The sequence below is a fragment of the Ipomoea nil genome, unplaced genomic scaffold (assembly GCF_001879475.1).
Source record: "Ipomoea nil cultivar Tokyo-kokei standard unplaced genomic scaffold, Asagao_1.1 scaffold3065, whole genome shotgun sequence".
Taxonomy (NCBI): Eukaryota; Viridiplantae; Streptophyta; class Magnoliopsida; order Solanales; family Convolvulaceae; genus Ipomoea; species Ipomoea nil.
The window spans coordinates 1,064,858-1,091,791 of NW_017619493.1; the positions used below are offsets into that span (position 1 = coordinate 1,064,858).

The following is a 26,934-nucleotide window of genomic DNA, read 5'->3' on the forward strand; positions in this document are numbered from 1 at the left end:
GCAAGGATTCAAGAAGCTGTCAATGACTCCTAGTGTAATGTGAAATTTGTGTTGGTAGTGGTATTAGTGTTGTGTGCTATGATATATATTCAACTTGTAATAGGGGTGGGGAGTTTTGGAGAAAAAGAGACTAGTTTTACTCAACTTAGATTGAATTAATGTAAGTTAATTTGCAGCAGGCATATTAATATATATGTGAACTTTAAGTCATTTGCAGACTGTTTACAATTTATATAATGTGATTTGCATTTGTAGTTCTAATGTGAAACAAAAAAACACACACAGATCATTACTGCAAACCACTATGGTACAATTACAGAATAAAATAACCCTGTAAATTCAGTAGTAAATTACACAGTAAATTTACTGCAAAACAGCCTGTGTAATCCATAGAACAGAACAACCTTATATGGAACAAGCTAAAGTAGAGAGATTGCAGCAGTACATTCAAAGATTGGAACAAACAACAGTAAATTCAAACACAATAAAGTGTAGTAAATTCAGTCTGTGGAGAAATTCATTACTAGAACCTGATATGCAAAACACAAATATTCATTACTGTTATAGCATTGAGATGACTAATCTCATTGTTTATCAAAACAATATAAGGGTCTCTTATACAAAATACAACTACTTAACTACGTAATCAATTTCTAATGGTTCATCCTGATTTCCATAACTGCAATCACTTCTGCTTCTATCACTGGTTCATTGGCTGGCTTCTATCACTGGCTCATTGGCAGCTTCTACCACTGGTTCAAACACAACTGCTCTCACTGGTTCATTCACTTCTTCTCTAACTGCTTCTACCACTAGTTCATTGGTTGCTTCTCTCACTGGTTGAGGAATTTTCTTTGTTCTAATCCTCTTCTTTGGATTGAGCTACAAACAGTAATAAACAATAAAGAATGCAGTTTGATTTTACCAACAGTAATAAACAATAAAGAATTAAATACAGTTAGGAATTTATTGAGAACTTACCAATCTTTCTTTGATGGCAGGATCTGTTGGACACCTCCTTGCATTATGGCCTGGCTGCTTACATTTGGTACAATGCAGTTTTATTTTACTCCTTTGCACTGTTGTCAAATTTCTTGGTGTTTTGCTTACTTCTCCTGCACTTTTTTTCCTTAACTTTCTTGGTCTACCTGCCTTACATGATGTGTACAATGGGGGTAGTAGTGGTTCTCTATCTGTAATTGGCCACTCATCTGGCCCAGCCATAGGGTTAATAGAACCTGCATAAGCTTTCAAATAACATTCTGTAGAATACATTGGGCTAACAAAGTTGATGACTTGTAATTTCTTCAACCAAATTGCCCTAATTGCATGCTTGCAAGGAATTCCTGTTAGTTCCCATCTTCTGCAACTACATGACCTTTTTCTCAAATCAACTTGTTGACCATCCTCCCACATCCCTCTAACTTCAAACAAATCCTCATCACATTGAGTACATAAATAACTTGCAGCTGCCTCTTCATTAACTGCAATTTTCTCCATAATTCTAGGACATATTGTAGACTTCCATTCATTAGCAGCTTTCTTTCTATTGTTGAAGAACCTAGGCATTAAGTGATTTCTCAAAGCCTCAAGGCATGGTATAAGTGGCAGCTTCCTTGCATTCAAAATCATTGCATTAAAGCACTCACATATATTGTTAACCAAAACATCACATTGTGCAGAAGTAGTAAAATGAGACCTTGACCATTCACTTGGATGCTTGTCAGATAACCATTGAAATGCATCTACATCTAATTGATGAATATTCCTCATTGCTCTAGTGAAGCTGTTCACAGTTGTTGCTCTAGCTGCTGTCCAGAGAGCATCTTTAATTGCTTTGCCATGGAACCCTGCTACCCTGAGATTACCATATAAGTGCCTCACACAAAATCTGTGAATAGCTTCTGGAAACACTTCTTCAAATGCAGGGATTAACCCTTTTTGTTTGTCTGAAATTAAAGTCAAGTTACTGTGATTCACCAAGTCCAAGTCTTTCTTAAGTAGTTTCAAAAACCAAGTCCAAGATTCTTTGTTTTCCCCTTCAACAATTGCATAAGCCAAAGGAAAAATGCTGTCATTTGGATCTATCCCAACAGCTGTCAGTATTTGGCCCCCAGTTTTTGCCTTTAAGTGACACCCATCAAATCCTATAATAGGCCTACAATATTTATGACCTTCCATACATGCCTCCCAACACATGTAAAACCTCAAAAATCTTTTTTTGCCTCCAGGTTCCTCGTATTCACTTGGTTTTACAATGCAATTTGACATAGGGTTAGTTTTTTGAATTTCATGATAGTAGCTCCACAACTTTTTAAATTGTTCCTCTTGTTCACCCTTTATGTCACCCCTTGCTAGTGTCATTGCTTTATAACATTGTCTAATTGTTAGACTGAATTTGTCATCAGCTTTAACCTTATTTTGAAACTCCACAATGTTCCAATCACTATTGTGCCTAATTTCATTTTTCCATCTTTTAGCAGCCTTGGTTGCAGTGATCATATTGTTCTCGTATACCCACCCACAACCTTCATGCTTCTCATTATAACTTAAAACTCTCCATGTGAATGTGTTCTTTAACTTTCTGCAGTTGATTCTCCAAGGGCAGCCTTCTTGTTTGCAGCTCACTGTCACTCTCAATTTGTCAATCTTTTCAAATTTCAGATGTTTCCCATTCTTAATCCCATAATTCTGTATAGCTTCTTTAAATTCTTCTCTACTAGCAAAGGTTAATCCTATGCAAAAGATGGGGTTTTCCATGTCAGTTTTTGCTCTAAAAATAGGCCACTTGTGTTCATCATTATCACCATCACTGACTACATTTTCATCAGATAAATCTAATCCATCAGCAACTACTATAGCACCCTCTACTCCATCATTAACTTCATTAGCACCCTCTACTCCATGTTCAGCCACTGGACTTGTTTGTACACCACCATATTCCACTGTTACATCAACATATTTATCAAACTCTCTATCATCTTTCTTCCCTTCAACGAAATCATAATCAGAGTCATAAAATTCTTCTAGCACTTCATCCTCATAATCCTCATCACTTCCATCAGTGTTAGACTCCACATCATGTTCTTCAATATCACTTCCTATGTTAGATGCTTCTGTGAACTCTGACTTTACTACACATATCTCCAACTCTCTAGGCTTACCAACACAAAGAGAGTTAACTAAAGGCCATATTTCACTATCTGAATGTAACTCAAACAAACCACCAATACCATTGCTAAGCAATTTTGTTTGTAGAGGATCATACCCTAACTCCTCTACTTTTTCTCTTAGAGTAATCATCCCCCACTCATCAACCGACATATAGTCCCAATAGTCTGTCCACCCACCTATATATTGTGATTTTGGTCCATGATTAATCCTTCCACCATGTCTCAACATAAGTGTAAAATATTCATTTTTTTCACCTGTTTCAAGACACAGTACATTTAATACAATACAAATATAGATACAATACATAAATATGGAGACATGTGGTCCCCAACATTACAACATATATATGCTTTACACTGCTCATTCACACAAATTTGACAGTATATCCCAATAGATGTGGTCCCTACACTGCAATTGAATGAATATAAACACGCATGTATTATTGTCATTTGTAATCCTGTAAATTTGGCATCATTCTCACTGTCAATGCATAACTATGAAAATTTTAAAGTGCACGACTGTTACTCTAAACATAATTACATACATGTGCTTTAATTTATGCTTCACTTTCCACAATAAATTCATTGAATAATAATTTCTGCTTTGGCAGTACATACATATTCATATATAAGCTCACAGAAACCAAAATTCTTACCATATTTCGGAGTGCATTCCCCCATTTTCCGTCGTCTTGAATCCATTGCAATGTAGGGAAGAAATTTGCTTTGCTTCTTTAGGGTTTTCTTTGGGCGAATTTACCTGGCGAAATTGATAAACCCATGAACACAGAAAGGCGAAATTGATAAACAGAGATTAACGAATTTGATAAACACAGATTGACGAATTTACTTGGCGAATTTCATGAGGGAATTATTACTTGAGCAGACCGTAGTCGCAAGGTTGGAAATTCTCGGTCAATTTTTTGTTAACATGTTGTCGCGGTGAAATAAGAAGACCTAGAAGACCAAAATTAAAATTACATATTTAACCCTTTACTTAACACCCATTTGACGGATTAGATAACGAAGGACAATTTTGAGTAATAACACAAAAGTCTGGGACGATATTAGGTCACCAAAGTCGTTTAGGACGAAATTGAGAAAAACCACTATAGTCGAGGACGATTTTGGGTATTAACTCGTTTTCTTTTATAAGTTTACAAGTAAAGCTTCGTCATCAGGAAGAGAGAGTATCCAAGTATCCAATATTCCAACATTACTAAATATGTGCATGAACTGTGAACACATACACATAGCATGCGTCAAACATGGGTAATAGCGAAGCACACTTACCTCACGCAGACACGCACGCATTAAACAAGTCTTAAATCTTAATGCCTTTCGGCATCCAGAATAAACATTCTCCAGTCTCATCTCAAGACAATAAAATTATGATTTCAGAAGGACCAAAAAAAAAAATACAATAAAATTAGAAAAAAAAAATACAATTTTTGTCTCTCAATTGAAGAATTAATGGTGTATATTACAACGGTAAAAAGTCAAAGACTAAAACCCCTAGCAAGAAACAATTGAGAAACAAAATTGCATTTTTCCCATAAAATTATCAGAGTCGTTGGGTAAAGTAGAAAGATAAAAGAGTTATTCACAGAACCTCTATTTTCACAAGAAAGATAAAAGAGTTACTCACAGAACCTCTATTTTCACAAGCAAAGCACGCTGCCATGGAGAAACGAAGTAAATATATAAATAACAGAGTAGAAGTTAGGCTGTTCTACAAATCCTATGAAAAATGTTATAAATATTTTGCTTTTCGGGGAGCTGGCTCGCGCCCTCATTTTTACATTTGTTCCAGTACTTTAGTCACGAGACCAAGGGCAATAGTTCTTCCTAATGCTCTGAATGAGACCCTTCCTAGACTTCTACAGTTGGCATACTCGTCCACACAAACCGGCAGTTGTAAACACACCTACAAACACGAGAAAATAACATGAGCTTTCTTATGATGTGGTTTGGGCACTCATTTAGAGGGAAATTTTTCGAGGAGATCAAACCTCAATAACGGCGTTTTGCTTTGATAATAGACAGCGAGGTGACTTCTTTGTCTCCTTCCCTGTCTTTGGATCAAGCAATGACAATAGCTTCACAACTTTTGCAGCCACCTTTGCATGATGGACATGAAATTCCAACTTCACGTTTTTTAAACATAAAGACGAATCACGAAAAAGCATAGTTAAACACAAATAGAATCATACAAGGAAATGGAACTAAAAGAGCATTTAACTACTACAATGTGATCAGTAAAATATCTTACCTGAGAACCAACCAAAACTGGAGTTGAGATATCTAGAGTAAGAACCTTCAATTCCAAATGGTTTGTAACTGGAACATGATAGTCGATGTCACATAACACGCCCCCAGCCATCACCCGGTGTCCATCAATACCCTGTAGATTAACAGTCACATTGTCTCCAGCCTTTGCACTGCGACATACTTCCAAGTTCCGCTCCAAACTACGCACAGTAGCAATTTCTCTTGTTGGCATAACCAGAACCTGAGTCAAACCAACTCCACAGTTACCATGATGTACACATGACCACATAGGTACTGCAATCACGGGCAATAACTAATAGACAAGGAACCGATAAAATACTTTTTCTTCCTTGTAGACATAACCAACAATTCAACCAATTTGAAAGCAGTCATCATAGAAATAACAGTGAATAAAAGTTAAGATTCAAACTCCTAAGTTCATTTGAAAACGACCAGCCCTTAACCCCAGGAATTGAAAATGCCCATGGTTTCTTCTTTGGACAGACCTTTTCACTTTTATAAGCACTATACTGTGGAAATACAATCCTCCAAAGTAATAGCATCTCTATGCTCAAGGATAGGTTGATACCCTACTCATATAAATTCATACGAATAACAGCATATCATAATAAGTTTTGGAGATAGGCAAGCACAAAACTCCATCCGTTTGGCAAAGTCCATGACTATTGGTTATAATTATATTTTGATTGTGAATTTGTGATTATAATCCCAGTTAATGACTATGGGTTATGAAAATTCCATTATCTACCTGGAACTTACCTATAGAACGTGGTTAGCCTAAATGAGCAAAAATGTATGTCCAACCAATAAAATAATCTTTAGCAAACATTAAAAAAAAAAAAAAAAAAATTTGCATCCAATATTCTCAATAATCTATTTAAATAAGGTTTACCAGATGCAGACATTATGTTCCTCATTTAACCTAGACTTAACCGCTACTAGTCCTGTCTGATAAACATTTATTCCTTTGCCAAATGGATGCATGATGAAAGGTTAAGGTACAAACTTAAATCCATTGGAATTAACTATATCTAACGCCTCAAGGTTAAGAAAAACTCTCCTCCACATCTCAACACCTAACCCAATTATTAAAAGATACAAAACAAGTCTAATGCCCTACTCGTAGACGAGAATGTAAAAACTCATTATGAGCTGCTCCACACGGCATGTTGTCCTGGATCAATCCAAGAACAAAAGTTGCAGCAATAATAATAGCATGGAACTATCAAAACTAACAAATTTGGAGTTAATTCTCTCTTTGGCAGCCCACTCTACAGCCAAATTTGGACTAATGTATAATTCGGCATGTTAGGGGAAGGGGTAAAGGAGATTTCAAGCACAAGAAGCTTTAATACCTTAAATCCAGTTTCAAGAGATCCAGTCTCCAGTTTCCCACATACTGATACATGTCCTTGTGACTGTGATTTAACAATATCACATATTGGCATAAGCAGAGGCTTTGAGTAATCTCTCACAAGAGGCTGGAGAGAATCAATTGCATCCACTAGAGATGAGCCCTGAAACCTGTAAATTCAATCTTCAGCACAACAATAGCAACATATATGCTTATCTGCAATAACTTGCATTTATATATTACTGCAGATCCACCGGCAGTCAAATTAGACATGTATGATGATCAAATTATCAAGGACGTGATTTTTCAAATATGCTAAGGTTGAATTTATGTTACTGATTCAGTGAAGACATTCATTCCATCAGTTCAATGTCTTTGAGAATTTATACCCCTTCCATTAAATTCTTACTATCCAATTTCCTTTCCCAAATGTCAAAATAAAAATGAGTTAATATTTTGTGTATTTTTAGTTTTCTTATAATTCCTTGAACAGAGGCAATAAAATATGGTTAAATTGCACATGTAGGATTGGTCTAGCATCAATAATCCCCAAAATTTTGACTCTCAATGTGGTTGTGGACTTGTGGTTGGCAATGCAAATACAAGTTATAGCACATTTGAGGCATTTGAACACCAAAGAAGCTGATTATCTCATTATCAAAAATATTGATGAAAGAGAGACTAACCATGATAAAAACTGTGCGTCAGAAGGACCTGTAAACAAATTTTGGTTCTCCATGGCACTGATTGGAATCCATACTATAGAAGAATCTTTGAATTTACAGGTACGGAGAAAGGTCCCAAGTTGCTTTTTAATTGCATCAAACCGCTCTTTGGAGTATTGAACAGAATCCATTTTGTTAACTGCGACTATAATTTGATCCACACCAAAGCTCTTAATAAGCAGTGCATGCTCCCTTGTCTGTCCTCCAGAAGCATCAATGCCTGCTTCAAATGCACCCATTGAAGCATCTACTACAAGAATTGCAGCATCTGCTTGTGTTGCACCAGATATCATGTTTGGAACAAAGTCTCTATGACCCGGGGAGTCAAGAAGAACAACACGATAATTTTTAGTGTTGAAAAATGCAACCGCGACATTCATAGTGATCCCTCTTTCTCTTTCCTCAGCACTCTCATCCAATGCCCAAGCGTAAGCAAAGGACCCTTTCCCCTGTTTGAATGAAGAAAAGATCAGCTAACAATTTTCATAACCATAAAAAAACACAGGAGATAGAGAAATGCAGGAAGGTTACCAGTTGTTTAGCCTCTTTTTCATTTTTGTGCATATCTTTCTTGGATATATGTCCTAACATGTGTAGCAACCTTCCGGATAGCGTTGACTTCCCAGAATCAACATGACCAACCTACAAATTCAAATAGAAGATACAGTGTTTGAGTAGATATAAATAATGGTCAGTAAATTCAGTTACAAACATAGGTAAGTATCCTACAACTGCAAGATTTAGCTGGCTCAGTTTATCTTCCACATCGTCATGTATGCTGCCTTTCTCTGTACTCTGAGACTTGGAAGAAACTGACAAGTTTTTCATACTTTTTCTGAGACCTTGTTTGCTACTATTCTGTGAAGAAGCACTCTGTTTAATCTCATTTGGTCCAAATTTTGCAATTGGTATTGAAGACCCTCCTGCAATCAGTTCTGTTTTAGCACCAGTCATCATTTCATCTTTACCTGATGAGGCATTTGACTGTAGAATCTTGTTACTGGTGGCTGAAATAATAGAGTAACAATAAACCAGAAATTCGTCAATCTCTAATTAACTTTAAAAGGCAACAACTTAGTATTAACAATGAACTTATATGCAATTGCTCTACAGATGCTCTTTGATAATATAGTAGGTTAGTTACTATGTCTTTTAGGGGGTTATTCCACATTAGCAATGACAAGGCTTATCAAGTTCTGAAATAAAAGTACTTTCTCAAGACTAAAAACAATGATGCTCTAAAAGATTTAAAAACAGACTTTATTTTTTATAAGTCAAAAGAACTCTTTACGAAATGGGGTAAGTGGCAGATAGGAGGAGAGTACAAAAGAGATCAACGTGTGGAGTATCACCTTTGGAACCCACTCTAGACGAATGCACTCCACTTGACACCATATCATCCAGAGATGGAGTGTCAAACTTGAATGGCTCTGCATCAACATGTGTAAAGTTAGAAAATGAGGGCAAAACTTGTACCTTTAGCATGAAAGCAAAAAATAACTGTGTCAAAACAAAGGAAGAAACAGAATAATCCTATACACAAAAAGTTCTCAAGCAAATAAAGAACACATTTTTCTTTTTAATGTTACATCTTTGAGTTTGTGCAGACCTATATTAAACTTATAATGGTTTTGACAGCTAAAAGCTTTAAGTAAATCTTGAAAGTGTCCATGTATTCTTCCATGCTCGTGGAAGTTAAAATGGCCTTCTGACTTAAAAACATCACTCTTTCCTTCGAAGGTTACAGCCTTTTTTGGGTTCTGTTGCAGCAGTGATGCAAATAGAGACTTGGCCAGTTTGGATGCTTCAGAATCTCTGGATGTGCCAACTGCATGAAAATGATCTACTCTATAAAGAAGCTAGAAGTAGAGATGATTGCTATATAATTGATAGAAATAATGATATTTGTCTATAAAGATGCACTATCTGTCTATCTGTCCAAAGGGCACATAATAAAGTTTTGAAAAAATATATGTAGAAAGGAAATGAGGTGAAAACCACCAAAGCTGGATCTGAAATGCAAATGCATCAAAATGGGAACGAGGCACTGCATCGAAAATACTCTCCTCTAAACTGTGCAATCAAAATCTTAAAACATTGTAGTACCAAATCCACTTCTAATGACATTGAAGCTTAACAAAGCTCACAAATCACCCATTTACTGACCAGCATCAGAAGTACATCACAAGGTAGTTTGTAGGATATTGGAACCTTAATCTAATAAGCATGACCCATAATTGGATACGATACATACTTTAGAAACCATGGGAAATATCAAATATACACATCTTATCAGGAAATAGTATGAACAAAGGACAGCTCGAAAAATAATAAAAAATAAATAAATAAACTCTATTCATAAAAACTAGTACAGAAACAAAGTGGTCAAAAACTATGCACAAACTACTTGCAGGCTCAACATATGAGAACAGAACTTTGGTAGTTGCTAACCTTTAGTACTGCTGTCACGAGAACCTTTAACCAAGGGATTTCTTAGGACCCCACATATATCACATGCACTCATACTGTCTTCATTATCAAATGTGCAGATGGGGCAACGCCAGACCCCAAGCTTAGGGGTGTCTTGTTTCACCTTTGCTTTTGATACTACTACTGTAGAGAAACATTAACAAGTCTGTTACATTGAATAAAGTACATTGATAGGGAGTGAGCTGTAAGCAATTAATGCAACAACTATGTATTATGTATGTAAGCAGTTAATGCAACAAGTATGCATCATAACAGAACTAAAGTATCACTAAACACCAATTTTCCCACATAGATATGCACACAAAACTTCCAGATCTGCCTAGATATTCAGTAAGAACATGTTCAAGTAGTGAGGAACTCACCAGTTTCTTCTGCATAATCATGCCCATCGTCCTCATAATTGTAATAATCATCATCATCATAATTGTAATAATCATCGTCATCATAACCATAACCAGTGCCATAATTGACCTTACGAGGCATGTTGAAACCTTCTGCACAACAAAAACATTTAGGGTCATATATTATCTAAATAGCATGAAGTAGTCTCATAATTAAGCTCCGTGCAGTGACAGATACTAACTGGAACAAAGGCAATGCCATGGGCATATTTTGCATAGAGTTAAGAAGGAACTCATCTATGCAAACTACAAGTTGCTTTAGAATTGATTGTGGATTACTGACCATCTCGAATCGTAAACCATAATCATAATCCACAACTATGAGACTTACGCAACGTAGTTATATATATTCGTTCCAAAACTAACCAACGGGCATAAGCATAGGTGGATGATTATATGTAAGGGCAAATGTTTTTCAGGAATACACAAATATCCATACCATCCAAAAGAGGTTTACCAACCTGTGAAGTTAAGGGCAGCATTGCCCTCAAACTAAAGCAAACAAAGCATTCTTTAGAGAAAAAACAATACTTCATACATTCGAAATTAAATTTAGAAGATAAACGAAAAAAAAAAAACCTTTAAAAAATCGCAGAGAATGAAAGGAGACTATCGAGCGAGACGAAATCGAATGGAGAGATAAAAGCATAAAAAAAAAAAAAAAAAAAAAAACTAACCGATATCGGAGCAGCGACGGCTGTGATGAGGGGAGTGAGAGGTCCGGGCGGCAAGCGGTGAAAGATAGTGTGTAATTGGGGACTAGGGATTTAACGACAGCAGAAAACAAGGCTAGACAGGAGTTAGCTTTGGTCGGAGAAGTGAATTGTTCGGAGAGTGACGTGCTCACTAATAAGAGTTCTATAATGATACGAAAATAGTACATGTACTATTTTACCATCTTCCCCTTTTGATTTATTCCGATAACATTTCTTAAATTACCATCTTCCATTTGTGTATAAACTTTAATAACGAAATATTTGATTAACTATTTATTATTTTTAACTTGCTCTTTGTAAAATATTTTCTAATTTTTAATAATAATAACAGCAACAAGGATGATGTGCATTTTGCTTTTATATATTATCATTATAGCAATTAAATTAGTGTACAAATTTGTGTCAATTCTTTCTTTTTTTAAAAGTTACATTTTTTTAAAACTCTTTTCTTCTTTGTGGTAAGAATTAAAATATAATAATATTTACTTAATTTGATATGAGTTTTCAATTATATATATTTTTTTAAAAAATAAGTGAATGATATTATTTTTTGAATCTTTATCCTAAAAGAAGATGAATGTCATACTATAATGACCCATTTGATTTACGGAATCAATTTAGAGGGAATAGGAATATTATTCCATAGGGAATGGAATATGTAAGAAATAGAATATGAATTGTATTCTGTTGTTTGGTTCGCTGAAGGAATAGGCTTTAGAAATTGTATTCCAACGTTTGGTTAGTTAAAAAATATAAATGAAATATATGTGTAAAAGACATAAATGTCCATGTATAAAATATATTATTATTATTATTTTTTATTATTATTATTATACACTACAACTTGTATTGCACTCACACTTCGGTAAAGGCCTCAAAAATAACAATTCATTCCACAACATTTGTAGTCAAGTATAATACTTAGTCACGGTCGGTAGAGGATCCTTGTTTTAAGGAATAGATTTCAAGTAAATCAGAAGATACGGAAAGCATCGCTCTCGGAAAATCTCTTTTTAAGAGCATCCACACCAAAAGTTAATAAAGGGTTAATGTCAGATGAATAAACTTGGATGGAGATTGTAACACCCCCGATTTCCATACGAATTTAAACCTTAAACATGCAGATAAACTAACCATAAAACATACACAGCAGAAGACTAGATATGAAATATATGAAAAACGTAGAGTGTTATGCCACGCTCACTCAACAGTGAACGCACAGGCGTAAACATCTACAACATAATCCAACTATCCAAAAACAATGTCAACGACAAGAAGTCTAAAGTCTAACAAAGGCACGCAGGCCAAAACCATCATAAGGTTCAAGGGATCTATACTAACTGTCTTTAGACCGCGCCCTCGTCTACTCAGCACCTGAAAGAACACAAATATATATATATATGGGACGACGCCCAGTCAGCGAATGATGCTGGTAACCCACCAATACATGTGAAATATCATATGTAGATAGTTTATATATATATACAAAATCACTTGCGAAACGGGATATAGTATATATCAATTTCAAAGCCAAGATAGAAGTCAAATACGAGACTCTTTGCACTCACAATAAAGATAAGGGAACACATCCCAATACAACAAGAAGTAATAACGACTCACAAGAACGGCTCAAGGCATAATCTACCATCACACAGTAGATTAACACCCGACATGCATAACACAAGAGAATAAGGACACAACCATTGGTAACACATGCATTTGTGACAACACATGTCACAAATAGAGAAACACACAACAACGGCTACACAAGCCTTCGTGACATCACCCATCACGAATTGAGATGCCTTCCTTATGCCCGATTCCAACCTTATGGCTACCCCCAACCTTATGTCTAGTTCCAACCATTACCTCCAGGACCCCTGTACATCCAAGTCCAACCTTTTCCCTCATGGGACCGTCGTCCCCCACCAACAACCACCAACAAGACCACCGATTCATAGTACACGAGGGTACCGATCACACACACGGCAACACATGCCTCCCAAGAAATACGTGAACCCATCACTCAGGTCACAAACTCCATAATCGCGTCATGGCCACCACGAGGACCACTGCCGTACCTTGGTGACTAATGTTCCATACCATTAATCGTGCAATCCAGGTACAGCCACACACACCACGCTACAACAGGAATCAATCAACGGATCACAACGAAGATATGAAACCATACTCAATCAAGGAATGGATCACAGTCTAACAACAACGATGATTAACACAAGTCATCATCAACAATAGGAAAAGACAAACAACACACACGCTAGCATTTAAACACCGAACTAGCATGCTTATCAAACGGGTAAACCAAACATAGTTCCGAAGAACACACACGACTCACCATGGTTCAACGAATCACAATGTTGAACACTTAGCACGATTCAAGACATCAAAACCTACATGGAATCCTACCATATAGTTCTATACATATGAAACATCAAGAAGACGCTCAAATAGTTCCACAAAAGAACATCGGGAAGTCAAAAGACCAAATACCGAGTCAAAAGAATCACGGGGAACAAATCCCGAACAAGCCAACATTGTTCCCCGCGGGTGGAGCCACGGGTGGACCTCCACCCGTGGTTCCGCCCGCGGGAACCACTTCCCACCGGCTACGTACCCCGCGGGTGGTGCCCCGCCCGCCGTTCCGCCCGCGGGTACACACCCTGTACCACAAATAATCCCTTCAGGAATTTTCAACTCCAAGCTCAAATTCAAGTCCAAAACATGCCAAATCTCACCAAATACAACAAAATGACTTGAATCAAAGGAATAGCCAAACAATGACATACATAAACCCTAATATCAAGCTCTAGATATGCTTTTTCACAAGACAATGCATCAACACTCACATTTCATAGCAAAATCACATGTAGAATCCAATAAATCATCATATAGGTAAGCAAAATAGATTTTGTAGAGCATGAGTTACCTCTTGTAGACAAAAACCTTCACTTATTAACACTTCTCAAAGCTCCTAACAAGGTTCACCTTCCACACCCACTTCAAGAATACACCAAAAGATCATAAAGATTCTACCTTTAAGAAAAGACACCATAGAAAACACTAAAAACACAAAAGAAGCATAGATCTTACCATCCTAGATGCTCAAAGGTAGGAAATGTGGAATCTTGGAGACAAACTTTGAAGATTTTGTAGAGCTTCAACTTGGCTTGAAAGAAAAGCTATCTAACTTTTAGAGAGAAGGAGGAGCTCAATGTTTAGAAAGTGTAAGGGAAAGAATGAAGGGTGTCTCCTAGGTTAGCTTGCATTACTAACATAAGGTGAAATGTTTGTATTACCCTTACTAAAATGAAGAGGTGTAAGGGAACAAGAGAACTACTCACAAAACTTTAGGTACAACACTTGACTTTGGGTTGACTAGTCAATTACCAGTCCCTGACTATTGAATTTTCAGGAATTTAAGGAATTAAATTATCAATTGGATTAGGATTAATTACTCAATTAATCCCTTAATTGAATTTGGATTACGGGGTGTCACAGGGATATTAAAAGATGTGGGGTGGGGTTATTTGAGGGAAGAATCCTCCTGCAAATGCAAAAATAATGTCAGAAGAAAAAAAAAAAAAAAGCAACACAGGCTATGTGTGTGTAGTGCACGCGCCCGTGTGTGCGTCAGCGCACCTGACGCTTCAGTTTTTTTTTTTTTTTCAATTTCAGTTTTCTCTTTTTTTTTTTTCCTTTTTTTTTTTCCTCTCCCCTCCAACTTTCTCTTTCCTAATCATTCTTACATTATCCCCCAATTCTCCCCAACTGATACGGATGCTCTAAGATCCTTCCAAATTTCGTAGGCAACATCCAACGACAAAACGCTATTAGCAATAGTAGTAGTAACTGACCGTAGGATCCACAAAGTGACCATCGCGTTACATCTCTTCCATAGTGGATACTGGATAGAGTTCATTGTCTTTCTCCGGTGCCTTGATTGATCCATTAACAAAGTCCCATTTGTTTTTCACCACTAGGGCCATCTGCATAGCCCTAGCCCAACTGCGGTAATTGAGGCCAGAGAAGGGAAGAGAGAAGAGAATCAAGTTCGGTGTTTCACTCGAATGAAGATAATAAGGGCTATCCGGGTTTAAGTCACAGAAGATAAATCTATCGGTGTTTGAGGCAGAGGATTTGTTGAGGAAGAAGCCGGTTTTTTAAGTGCCGACGGCAGCAGAGTTTGAACAGATGCAAATTTTAGATTTAATTGAGAGGTAAAATAGGAAATATCAACTTTAGGTTATTCATGAGAACTCAGGAATAACCTAATACCTAGGGGGAGCCAGGAATCTCTATTCCCCTTGTAAGGGGAATAGGTCATTCCCAGGAACAATGTTCCTGGGAATATAAGTTTTTACCAAACAAAAGAATAAGCCTATTACTGGGAATGTTATTCTATTCCTGGCCTATTCCGTGAACCAAACGTGACATAATTATTTTAAGAACACATTGTCTTCTCTTTATTTAAATCAAACATTATTTGTATAGTACAAATTTTAATTGTCTATTTCAAATTTATATTTAATTAATTAAAATATACATTTCCTTTCAAAAAAAGAATTAAAATGTATATTTTATTACAAGTTGATCTATTATGTATGAGACACAATTTTTCTCTATTTTAAGAATTTAAATGCAAAAATTTCATTATCTAATCAATCTTATTGGAAACAAATAATTTTCTAAAATATCAATAAGAATTTGTAAGATGAATAGTTCACATATAACAACAATTGAAGTCTCAATCATATACACACAGAAAACTTATGAATTCATATGTTATAGCTTAATTGTATAACTCTTTAATTATTAGTCAACAACATCAGTAAGCATATTATAATCATGTCACTTTTAACAAAATAAAAAATAAAAAAATCACTTACTCATCAATACCGTATTAAGAAAACTTAATTAATTTAATAAAAAAAAATTGTTAGGACACTATTTTTATTATCGATTATAAATATCTACAACAATAATTATCTTTACTACTACTTTAATTACAAGTTGAAAAGACTCATTTTGATTATATTAAAAATAATCATTTTTATTTTATATTAATTAATCGCGCAATGCACGCATTATAACTAGTTTTAGGAATAGGTGTAAAAGAAGTCAATTGATTTTTTTTTTTTTCACTTTTGCTCCCACAAATATTTGGTCATTTTCACATTTTGTCCACGAATATTAATTTTTCTACATTTAGTCCCACGACTTTTAAAAATTTATCACATTTAGTCCTCTGACCTAATTTATGGTCAACGGTAACCAAATTTTTAAGTTGTAAAATGTCTTAAAATGACAACTTTGTCATTCAAGATAAGTCACTTGACTGTTATGCACTCATGTTCAATAACATATAGATACAAATTTGGTTACCAGTGATAGAAAATTAAGGTGGATGATCAAATGTGTCAATATTTTAAAAGTCGTAGGACCAAATGTGGTAAGCTTTTAAAAATTGTAGAATCAAATGTAGAAATGGTCCAATAGTCGTGAGACCGAAAGTGAAAAAAACTCTATGTCAACTATACATAAATATGTAATTAAGTCATTAAACTTTAAAAAGTATTAATTAAATCATGAACTAGAAAAAAAATCAAGCAATTACTCACACTTTGTTATAAATATTATATTTATTATAAACATTATAATTCAGTCTTGTAACGTTTGTAACAACTATGTAATTATTTACCATTATTGCATTCCTTAAATACATTGTATATATATATGGTATTGTTTTGAAATGAAGATAATAGAGATTAACGTCCCTAGATTATTTCTATTCTTTATATTTCTTTCATCTTTTCTCTACAATTCCGCTTTTCTTGACCCATCGTGTTAGAGCTAATGGGAAATCTAAATTTAACACATTATCAACACGAGCCACATCAGTGAATACACAAATGGCATTGTGTCAATCGTTTAATGTATTACTGATGCTAGTCTTTTGTTGCATGAAAAAACCATAGAAATATTGTCATGTCTCTACCAAGCGTAGCCAAATATTCTTGGAGAAACAATTGCTTATGCTTCTAGAGTTAGTTCATGTCTTCAACTGTAAGAAGATTATGAGAAGGGTAATCAATTCCTCAAATGCACGAGACATAATTAGAGGAATTGCATTGCAAAAGGTGAACCACCAAAGAGTGGTTGAGGGTTTAAAATAAATTCCATTTTTTTTTAATGTTACTGGCCCCTATTACGTTGCACAAAGAACCAATAACGCCTCCACTGAGGCTCGAACTCAAAACCTTCCAAATAAAAATTCAACCTGAGTACCATTAAACCACATAGTCTTGGTAAATAAATTCCATTTACAAATAAGGTAAAGAAGATAAAGTAAATAAATACAATATTGCTAAAACTCTAAGAATTTCGAGGGTCGTATTGAAAGCTTGTACTCAATCCCTAAGAGAAGTCCCAAGCAAAAGTAGTATGCCGTAGTCGCTGCTGTCATCTATTTGCTATGACATGCACAGGTTGGATCGAAAAAGGCATATATTTTTGTGCGGGCAATCCAATTAGTCGCGATGATTCGCGTTGCTGACCACGACATCACTGCCATAGACGGAAAGATGCGTCCCATTGCTGGAGATTGTCGTTTGGCTGCTCTCTTAGCCGACAGGAGACGTAGTAGTTGGCAGGGTTGTCTAAGCCCTACAAATTTTAATTCTGGCTCACTCCACTAATTTGTAGTAGTGGCAAGACCATATCGAATCGCAAGAGAACTAATGAATTTCGTTTCTTAAATTAAAAGGACTCAAAGTAGGAAAATTTAGGGTGTTTGAGAAGAATAAATAAAATAAACAATAATTAATAACGAGTTTAAGGATGCTAAATTCCGATTCAAGAAAAAATGAATGTTAAAGATGTGTCTTAGATCATTGGTTCTTACAAATAAAGCTTAAACTCAAGTACTTAGCCAAAAACTAATTAGGATAGCCATAACTAGCATTTGATCCCCTAAATTAATTGATTCAAATTAAGCATTCAAACCAACAATTGTTATTGAATAAACTGAGGACGATAGCATTCCATATTCACCCAACAACATCATTACACTTAATGGAAAACAACTAAGCAAAAATTACAAATCGAGATAGCTACAACTTGCAACTTAGTCTTCCTAACCTTTATGTATTAATTACAACAATATAATTAATACAAGTCACTGGGTCTACTCATTTATGACAATTACGGATCATAAACTCATAAGATAGCAATAGGAAAACAATAACAAAGTAAGTTGTCAATTTAATTTATTATTAATATTCTTGAAAAATTAACTCTAAAAGCATAAGAAGTACATGAATCAAACAAGTTAATTGAAATAGACCCTCCTTAAATTCATAACTCAAACTTCAATTCCTTGAATCAGATTAAGAAAATTTAGCTAGACATAGAGCAAACTATTCTAAAATATTAAGAATTTGAAAGGAACAATATGCCAAAATACATCAGAATAGCTCTCCTTTTATAGGGTTCCAAATCAATAATCTTTCCTAAAATTACTGCTCTTACCACATCTTTCTCCATCAACTTCATCTTCAAAAAGCTTGTTTAATTTCCTCCAAAAATCTTCCGCGAATGAATCGCTCGAAGTCGCCGTTCAAAACCTTCTCCATCTCACGTCTGTTCTGTTGTTCATGGGTAGCCCAAAGAAAAGGAAACATAATATTGAAATACTCAAGAATGTAATTTAGGCTTTGTTAACTAAATATCAAGTGGGACCAACCAAACTTATTTTTATAAGTTATAATACTCTGTAACTAATAAAGCTTAATTAGACTTAAATTTATTAACTAAGTTCTCAAATCCTAATATAACAAAATACACTAAATTGATAAAATATAAAATATAAATAGTAAAATTAACCTATAAAAACTTATTTAAATCAAGGTATAAAATATGCTCATCATAATTTCCCCACACTAAACTATGCTTGCCCTCAAGCATATTCTCATCATTCTAACATAAATTTCTCCAACTCCTTTCAAAGCTATCTAGAAATATCTCAAAAATTATTATATATTTAAGGGCTAGAAGTGAAACACACTCAAGAGAACAAGCATGGTTTAGTGATAACACTTGGAAATAAATAAAATAAGATAACTCACTAGTTTTATTAAAAGTCAATGAACAAGACTTAACACCCTCACAAGGATTCAAATTTCACTCATTGCACTCATAGTGTTTAAGGTGTAGTATGTGAAACTCTCCAATCAACACATAGCAAGTAATCCCATAAGCTCCACCACTAACAAACATGAGTGATAAGTGTCAAAGACACACACTTTTTAGGTCCATTTAGGGTGTGTTTTAAGCTAAAAACAATCCTTTGTGTAACCATTTTATGCCAATTAGCTATGTTTTGCACTTTTATTGTAAATTACCACCACACTTTGTATTTTATATGTTTTTAGGTAAGTTTCGGGCTAAGACGAGGCAAAGTGGCACAACCCGAAAGAAAGCGGGACAAGAAGACAAGCCGAGACCTAGCAACGAAGGCCACAACGCGCGTTGCAGCACGCGTTGTGGATAGGCAAGCTGACAGGGCAAATTTCCAGAAAGTTCAACGCACGCCACAACGTGCGTTGTGACGTGCGTTGGGCAATTAAATTCCCGAACAATGTGCGTTGTTCGGGGCGTTGCGAGTCGCGTGGAAGAAGCTGTGGAAGGGATTGAAAGGGGAGGCTATTTAATAGGTTTTAGATTAGATTTGTCAAATCAGAGATGTAAATATAAATCAAATATCCAAATACATAATGCACCGGGGCATACCCCTGAATACACAAAACAACCAAATAAAACAAGTCCAATCATCAGCTAATACCAATCAAACTAAAGCAAAATTAATAAAAATAAAGCTTAAGCCTAACTAGTGGCCAACTCATGAGCTTCATACACGCCACACACTGGTATCTACATCAAAACATGAAATCAAATGTCAATGCTACAAGAGAAACTCGAACCCTGGCTGGAGATGTAAATATAAATCAAATATCCAAATACATAATGCACCGGGGCATACCCCTGAATACACAAAACAACCAAATAAAACAAGTCCAATCATCAGCTAATACCAATCAAACTAAAGCAAAATTAATAAAAATAAAGCTTAAGCCTAACTAGTGGCCAACTCATGAGTTTCATACACGCCACGCACTGGTATCTACATCAAAACATGAAATCAAATGTCAATGCTACAAGAGAAACTCAAACCCTGGCTGGAGGTCCCACGCCCGCTTCATGAGCTTCATACACGCCCGCTTTACCACTGCACAAGATTTACCTTTGTTGTTTATGGCTCTCAAAGTAAATAAAAAATGCATGTGCTGCTTCAAAAGCGTCTACTTAAGGGAATGTGAACCAATAATAGTTCATGCCATTTGTGAGAGTCGAACCTACACCATCAAGCACCCAATCGACCCCACAAACCATCCAACCACGGAGTCCTCTTGTTAAAAGGAGGATTGGATGATTTTGGAGACGTTTGAACATTCTTAGATTTTACTCTTGAAACTTTTACATTTTAGAGAGAGAGATGAACAATTTGTAGAGAGATTCAAGCTTAGATTTCTTGGGAGATTCATTGAGGGGGAGATTGACAAACTCCATTTCAAGAGATCTTGCAAGAATTCTTTTTCATTTCTTAATCTACTTGTTGGTATTATCTCTACTCTTGTTTTCATTTCTATTTGCTTGTTAGGGTTTAGATTGATGCATGCTTTTATGATTCCTATGGCTATTGTAGGCTAGCTAATCAGGACGTTTTTTGCTTACGGTTCTCATTTATGAAGCGTCGTCAAAAGATTTGAATGCATGGGTCGTGTATGGGAGTGAGAACCACCCCGAGTGTCGTACTCTAAGGAGTGATAAATTGGAAGCGTTGAGTGAGTGATATGGTGAGAATTTTTGAGCTTATAGATGCTTTAATCAAGAAGTGGCATTAAACAAGTTGAAACGGGTGAAGATACCGGATAAAAGAAATTAACACAAATGAAAAAAAAAAAGACAGGCTCGGATTGTGTGTCGATAGTATTGTGTAGCTAGTTACGCCAAGGGTTAAGTGTTGGATCGATGCTGTGACATTGGTCAAGAGAGATGGGTACTAGTGCGTTGCCATTTCAGTCTATACGCCTCACATAGGTAGATATGACACCCAGGTGCTCATTTCTTCTACGAGGCAAATTGGCAAACACCTCGCCTACACATCTTTTCGGGCCCAATCCTCTCGGATCTAGAACGGAAAATGCAATGGGAAGGAGGCTAGGATTATGTCTCAATCTCTTGACAACATAAACCTTACTAAACCTACAAGTGTGTGGTGCACTCACACACAAGAGTCATTATAAGCATTCCTCTTACAACAAGACATGGAAGCCAACAACAATATCACAAATCAAATCAAGCTAAGTAATCACAAATACAATCTACACAACAATCCTCGCCCCTAGATTCCAGCCAAACATTGTGAAGAGCAAGATCAAGCAATTTAGAAGTAGATGAAACACAAGATAAGCAATGAAGAGTAAAGATTAGATTTCACCCAAATCCAAGCAAGATCTCTTCATTGGTGAGTATGAAATGAAGATCCAAGATGCAAGTCCCTTGAATACTTCCAATCTCCTTACAAATCTAATGGATTTTTGGCTAAAACCTAGAAAGAGAAAATAAAAATAAACTACCCTAGATTTAGAACTTCCTTCTAAAAACTTCTCTCTAAAAATTGTTGTTCCCCCTCTCTAAATCAGATTTTTGACTTTAAATAACAAACATTTTTCGGCTTCCCATTTACGCACGCCGTCACGCCGGCGTAAATGGGGAATAATTCTTCTCTGCTTCAGCTTCCGTCCGGCTCTTTAATTTCGGATTTACACTATCCTTCACGCCATAATGCCTTGTGTAAATAGAGAATAATTCCAGCTTTCCTCCTTAGCTCTTTTCTGCTAGTCTCACGCCGTGAGGCAGGGCGTAAATGGAAAATAATTCACTTTTTCTCCTTCTCTCGGGCGTGACTTGTGATCCTCGTGCGTGCTCTTTTCCCGACTTTGCTCCTTTCGACCCCTTTTACCACTTTTTTAATCTAAAAATACCTAAAAACACGTAAAATACAAGTAGGAAGGTATTTTCGTACTAGACCGTGCTTTTGAGACATTTCACTATAAAAAGCAAGACTTTCCGACTAAAATGAGCACAAAACTCCTATAAAAGGCTCCTAAAAACTAGCATATTTTGAGACTTATCACTAGCTTAGCTAGGGTTTGGATTGTGAAGTGTGTGATGATTATGCTTTTGTGACTTAGTTTTTAAATTAGGGATTGATTGATTGCAATGCTTTTATGTCTTGTTGTTGGGGACTGATTTGTTTGTACCTAAGGAACTTGATCACCTCCTATGGTGTTTGAGGGATTGACCTATGCTAGGTCAATCCAAGCTCCCATCCTTGGCATTTCCTAGCTCAAGGAACCCTACGGGGCTTGGTTAGGAAGGAGTTGTAGGCAAGATGTTTGTGGAAAGGTCTAGGTGAGATCTAAACAAGTCCTAGTAGTCTAAGTTACGAAAGGAGACAAGCTACTCCCTAGACTTAGCATTTGCATCCTCTTTCCCTATGTCTAATGATTCTATAAGCATCCTAATCCACACTAAGAAATTCAACCCTATCTACCTTTCTTTTGATTATTACTTGTTTGTTTTCGTTTTTACTTATTCTCTACGACATTTATGATTTGTGTGCGCGTGACATGCAACCAAACGATACCGTCGTCTTTACTTTCCAAAATTAGCAACTTAGGGGTAACTCCGAGTGGCCATCCCTTGAGAACGACATAACTCGGGATTCATCCCAACACAATCAATTCATACGCTCTTGAGAAAGAAGTGGTTATCAAAATGGTGCCGTTGCCGGGGATGACATTAGGTTTTAGCCATTTGTTGCTAATTAGGAATTTGACTTTGTTTATTGTTTAAATGTTTGTTGTTTTTTGTTTTAATTGTTGATGCGTAGTATATTTGCAAACAAATAATTCTCGGAGTACGAGTTATCGATCCACAGGGAAGTTGTTGTATCAAGCACTAGTTACTAACTTATTCATTAGAGCTAATCCTAACAATTACTTAGATGATTGATTGACATAAAATAAATAAAATAAAACAGATGTTCAGGATTTTGAAAACAATAAGAGAGAAGATGAGATTCAAGTATTTAATCACCTAGTGCCAATTAACGTTTGTAATATTTAGTTTGGAATTAAGACTTGTATGGGAATGCAAGGTGGAATCGAATTACTCCCGTAATCTCTATTTCTAGTGAATTTCCACTCCCGTGGCTTAAACACCCAATAAGATCGAAGATCAGCATTCAATTATTCCTAATTACTACCATCTCCCGATGCGCAACAATCTAGAATAAACTTCCCCTAATAAGTTCCCATTTCCCAAGGTCCAACCATTAGGTGCAATCGTGTGTACCCTAATTTATGCCCCAACTCCCATTGGTGACACAAACATGGGTATGAAGCTAGTAACTATGGCCATTAATTACAAGCATCAAACAATATTATCACGATTGCAACACAAGTATTAAATCCAAATAATAATATATTAAAGAAACTGAGAGCTCAGGCACATAGGTTCATAAACACTTTTACCCAAGAATCTCTAAAGAATTTAGCCAAGCATGACTAAATTATACATAGCAAATATAAATAAAGAATTACAAATCATCAAAAGAGTACAAGAATTAACCAGACGATTTTTTCAAATCTCCCTAGTCTTCTTCTTGCTTTCCAAGACAACTTGTGGCTCTTGATTTCTCTCCTTCTTGTCTCCAAGAATCTCTGGATTCTAAACTATGAATTGTAAATTATCTATTCTAATTATTTACTCTAAACTAAACTACTTTTTAGGGCTGAGGAATGTGGGATTTTATAGTTGATACAAAGCAGGGCGGAATTGGAATTTTCCTAATTAAATTAGGAAATTGCCGCTAATGATATTTAGAAAATTGGAAAGTGGGAATTGAAGTTTTGAATTTGGAAGCTTTGAAGTTGTTGAAACCAGCTCCCTTTAATTGATTTGGTAATTCAGCGCAGCATGCAATATTGGAATTCAGCGCCTTTTAAATTTTGTCATCAGCGTCGCCGGCTCGACGCGTCGAGACTTCCTGGTCTCGATCGGAATGTGTTCTGGAAATTTTGGACGCGTCGAGACTTTGGTTCGACGCGTCGAATGTACTGTGTAGGCGTCATTCGGTCCACTTTTGACTCCAATTTTGTCTTAAAACTTCCCTTACTCATAACTTTGACTTACAATGGTTCAAAAAACACTAACAAACACTGTAAAACATTCAAAATAAGTGTGAACCATAATTAAATGATAATAGCAAAGAAAACATGTATTAAATAAGCAAAATTAAAGAACTTAATTACCGAGATGATTCAAAATAACTATAAAAACAAGTACAGATGCGATAACATCAATTGCTTTCATTTTATTGTGTTTGTTCTAACCCTCATCAACTACTTTTAGTTGTGAGGAGGAATCTTGTTGACTTGTTTTTCTAGGATTGAATACAAACGAGATCAAAAGGGAACATATGACTTTTCGCCTTTGAACCCGAAATCAATAAGGCAATCCGAAGGAGGACAACACGAGAACCAATTCTATTGAACGATATGGCTTCTTCAAGTGGCCGTAATCAAACTCAAGGAACGACGCAAGGAAGAGAATCTACTATGCATACACCACCATTAAACCATCAAGAGGGAAATGCACAAGGAGGAACGCCTATTCATGCAAATCAACCACATCTAGGGCAAGAAGCAAATGCGGGGCAAGACCCATTGGAACATGTTGGGAATGATGATTATTATGAAGTACCTCAAGAGGGAAGAGAAAGATAAATTGCGGACTATATGACGCCCAAATTCTCAATGCATAACTTGATTTGTGTCCCACCTCTTGAGAATATCAACTTTCAAATCCATCCCGCGGTCCTAAGTCTAGTCCAAAATAGCCCTTTTGGAGGGACAATTTCGGAAGATCCCCACACCCATATCACACGTTTTATTTGAGCCTGTGGCATGTTTCAACAAGGAGGAGTACCCGATGAAATAGTAAGACTAAAACTGTTTCCATTTTCTGTTTTGGGTGAAACATTAAGATGGTTGGACTCATAAGATAATGATCATTTTAGATCATGGGCTCAATTGCATAAAGAGTTCATGAACGAATTCTTCCCATTGACGAAAACCATGAAGATTGCAAGCAAGTGCAAGAATTCAAACAAAGCTCGTTGGAGAGTCTAGGGGAGGCTTGGCGAAGGTTTAAATCATTGAGAAGACAATGTCCACCGGATTTGCTACACCCATGGGATGTAATTAGCTCATTCTATGGAGGCCTAACAAACGAAGGAAAAATGTTATTGGATTCATCTTCAAGCGGAGTTTTCGCATCATCCTCACCGGCGGATGTCAAGGCTTTGATAGAAACGATTTCATCAAATACATCCTTTTGGTACAACAAGAGGGATGCAAGGCCGGTGATGTATGAAGTGAAGGAAAGTGTGGCCCATGAGGCAAAAGTCGAAGCAATGACTCAAGAAATCAAGAAGTTGCAAGCGGTTGTTGAGAAATTGGAGGCAAAATCCCAACCTTGCATGGCCTTAGCGTTGTATTGCAACGTATGCAGAGGGCCTCATGACACCAACACTTGCAAATCTACAATTCAAATTGAGGAGGTAGAGGTGGCAAACTATCAACCACCGCAAAAACCGAATGGGTGGGGAAATGAGAACGCAAATTGGAAACTAGGAAGTGGTTGGCAAAATCAAGGATATCAAGGGCGACGTCAAGGAAAGAATGTCTATGGCACAGGAGCGGAGAGAAGAGTTACATTTGGCTCTAACTACAATCAAGGGCAATCTAACACTCTCTACCGACCCCCGGGAAACTCTCAATGTGAAATGGTGATGCAAAAGTGTGAGGTAAAGGATGTAGAAGAAAGGTTAACCAAAGTCATCAATGATCTGAAAAGAGACCAAGGATTTTTTAGGCAAGAAATTAGGCAAGAGATAGCCTCGATGAAACAAGAGTACACACTCTTTCAATAAAGAACATTGAAACTCAAATGTCTCAAATGTTCCGATTAATGTCCGAAAAACCATGGGGGACACTACCAAGTAATACCGAGAACAACCCCAAGGAGAGAGTGAAGCCATGCGTGAATAGGAGGCCGAACCAGTGAAGGATATTTAAGGCCAAAAATTAGATTTTAGAGAGAGTTCCAATAAGATTTTAGAGAGAGTTTCTAGGGTTAGAGTAGGTTTCTAGAGAGAGGAATTAGATCTACAATAGAGAACATCTTATTTTACTAGATTTTGCAAGAAGAATTGAGGATTCAAAGCGATTGGCGAACGGATCTTCATCCTCTAGTTGTACTTGGCGGATCTAAACAACAATTTGGGTAAAATCTATCTTTGTTCTTCATTGATCATATCTCTTTTTACCCCTTTGTTTGATTTAGATCTTCATTATGCTTGGCTAAAAATCTAGTGGCTAAGATTGTTGTGTAGATTCTTATTGTGATGATGAATTGATTTGAGCATATTGTGGTATTTGATTGATTGTTGATTATGAATGTCTTGTTGTAGAGGATGATCTTTATAGCATCCTTGGAGTGGGGCCCTACTCCATGGATGATGATGGAATCCTAGATCTAGGCAAGAGATTGCTAGATCTAGGTAGCCTCTTATCC

General features: G+C 36.1%; 2 protein-coding genes across 5 annotated transcripts; both read right to left on the reverse strand.

Moving 5' to 3' along the window:
* Window positions 1–708: 708 nt before the first annotated feature.
* On the reverse strand, window positions 709–3,324 carry LOC109164449. Its single transcript, XM_019312984.1, has 2 exons — window positions 982–3,324; window positions 709–882 (listed from the first exon to the last, which is right to left on the reverse strand). The coding sequence occupies exons 1-2, from the start codon at window positions 3,322–3,324 to the stop codon at window positions 709–711; spliced, it is 2,517 nt and encodes an 838-aa protein (XP_019168529.1).
* Window positions 3,325–4,702: 1,378 nt separating this feature from the next.
* LOC109164495 (elongation factor 1-alpha) lies at window positions 4,703–11,281 on the reverse strand. 4 transcript variants are annotated; one of them, XM_019313018.1, is made up of 12 exons: window positions 11,113–11,281; window positions 10,397–10,528; window positions 9,996–10,154; window positions 9,154–9,372; window positions 8,897–8,974; window positions 8,274–8,551; window positions 8,076–8,186; window positions 7,506–7,993; window positions 6,821–6,989; window positions 5,446–5,685; window positions 5,186–5,320; window positions 4,703–5,100 (listed from the first exon to the last, which is right to left on the reverse strand). In XM_019313018.1, exons 2-12 carry the CDS (start codon window positions 10,515–10,517, stop codon window positions 4,972–4,974), a joined length of 2,127 nt encoding a protein of 708 aa, XP_019168563.1. In that variant the 5' UTR covers window positions 10,518–10,528; window positions 11,113–11,281; the 3' UTR covers window positions 4,703–4,971. The 4 variants fall into 4 exon arrangements, with proteins under 4 accessions (XP_019168563.1, XP_019168564.1, XP_019168562.1 ...); XM_019313019.1 differs by having other exon boundaries at window positions 9,250–9,372; window positions 9,996–10,157; XM_019313017.1 differs by having other exon boundaries at window positions 9,996–10,157.
* Between the last annotated feature and the right edge of the window lie 15,653 nt (window positions 11,282–26,934).

Bases quoted from the DNA above. Each gene is read 5' to 3' on its own strand.
- LOC109164449 (XM_019312984.1), bottom strand. From the start codon at position 3,324: ATGTCGGTTGATGAGTGGGGGATGATTACTCTAAGAGAAAAAGTAGAG. The intron at 883-981 runs GTAAGTTCTCAA...TACTGTTTGTAG, and splicing joins CTGCCATCAAAGAAAGATTG to CTCAATCCAAAGAAGAGGAT.
- LOC109164495 (XM_019313017.1), bottom strand. From the start codon at position 10,517: ATGCCTCGTAAGGTCAATTATGGCACTGGTTATGGTTATGATGACGAT. The intron at 10,158-10,396 runs GTGAGTTCCTCA...GTTTCTCTACAG, and splicing joins TGATTATGCAGAAGAAACTG to TAGTAGTATCAAAAGCAAAG. The intron at 7,994-8,075 runs GTAACCTTCCTG...TCATTCAAACAG, and splicing joins AAAAAGAGGCTAAACAACTG to GGGAAAGGGTCCTTTGCTTA.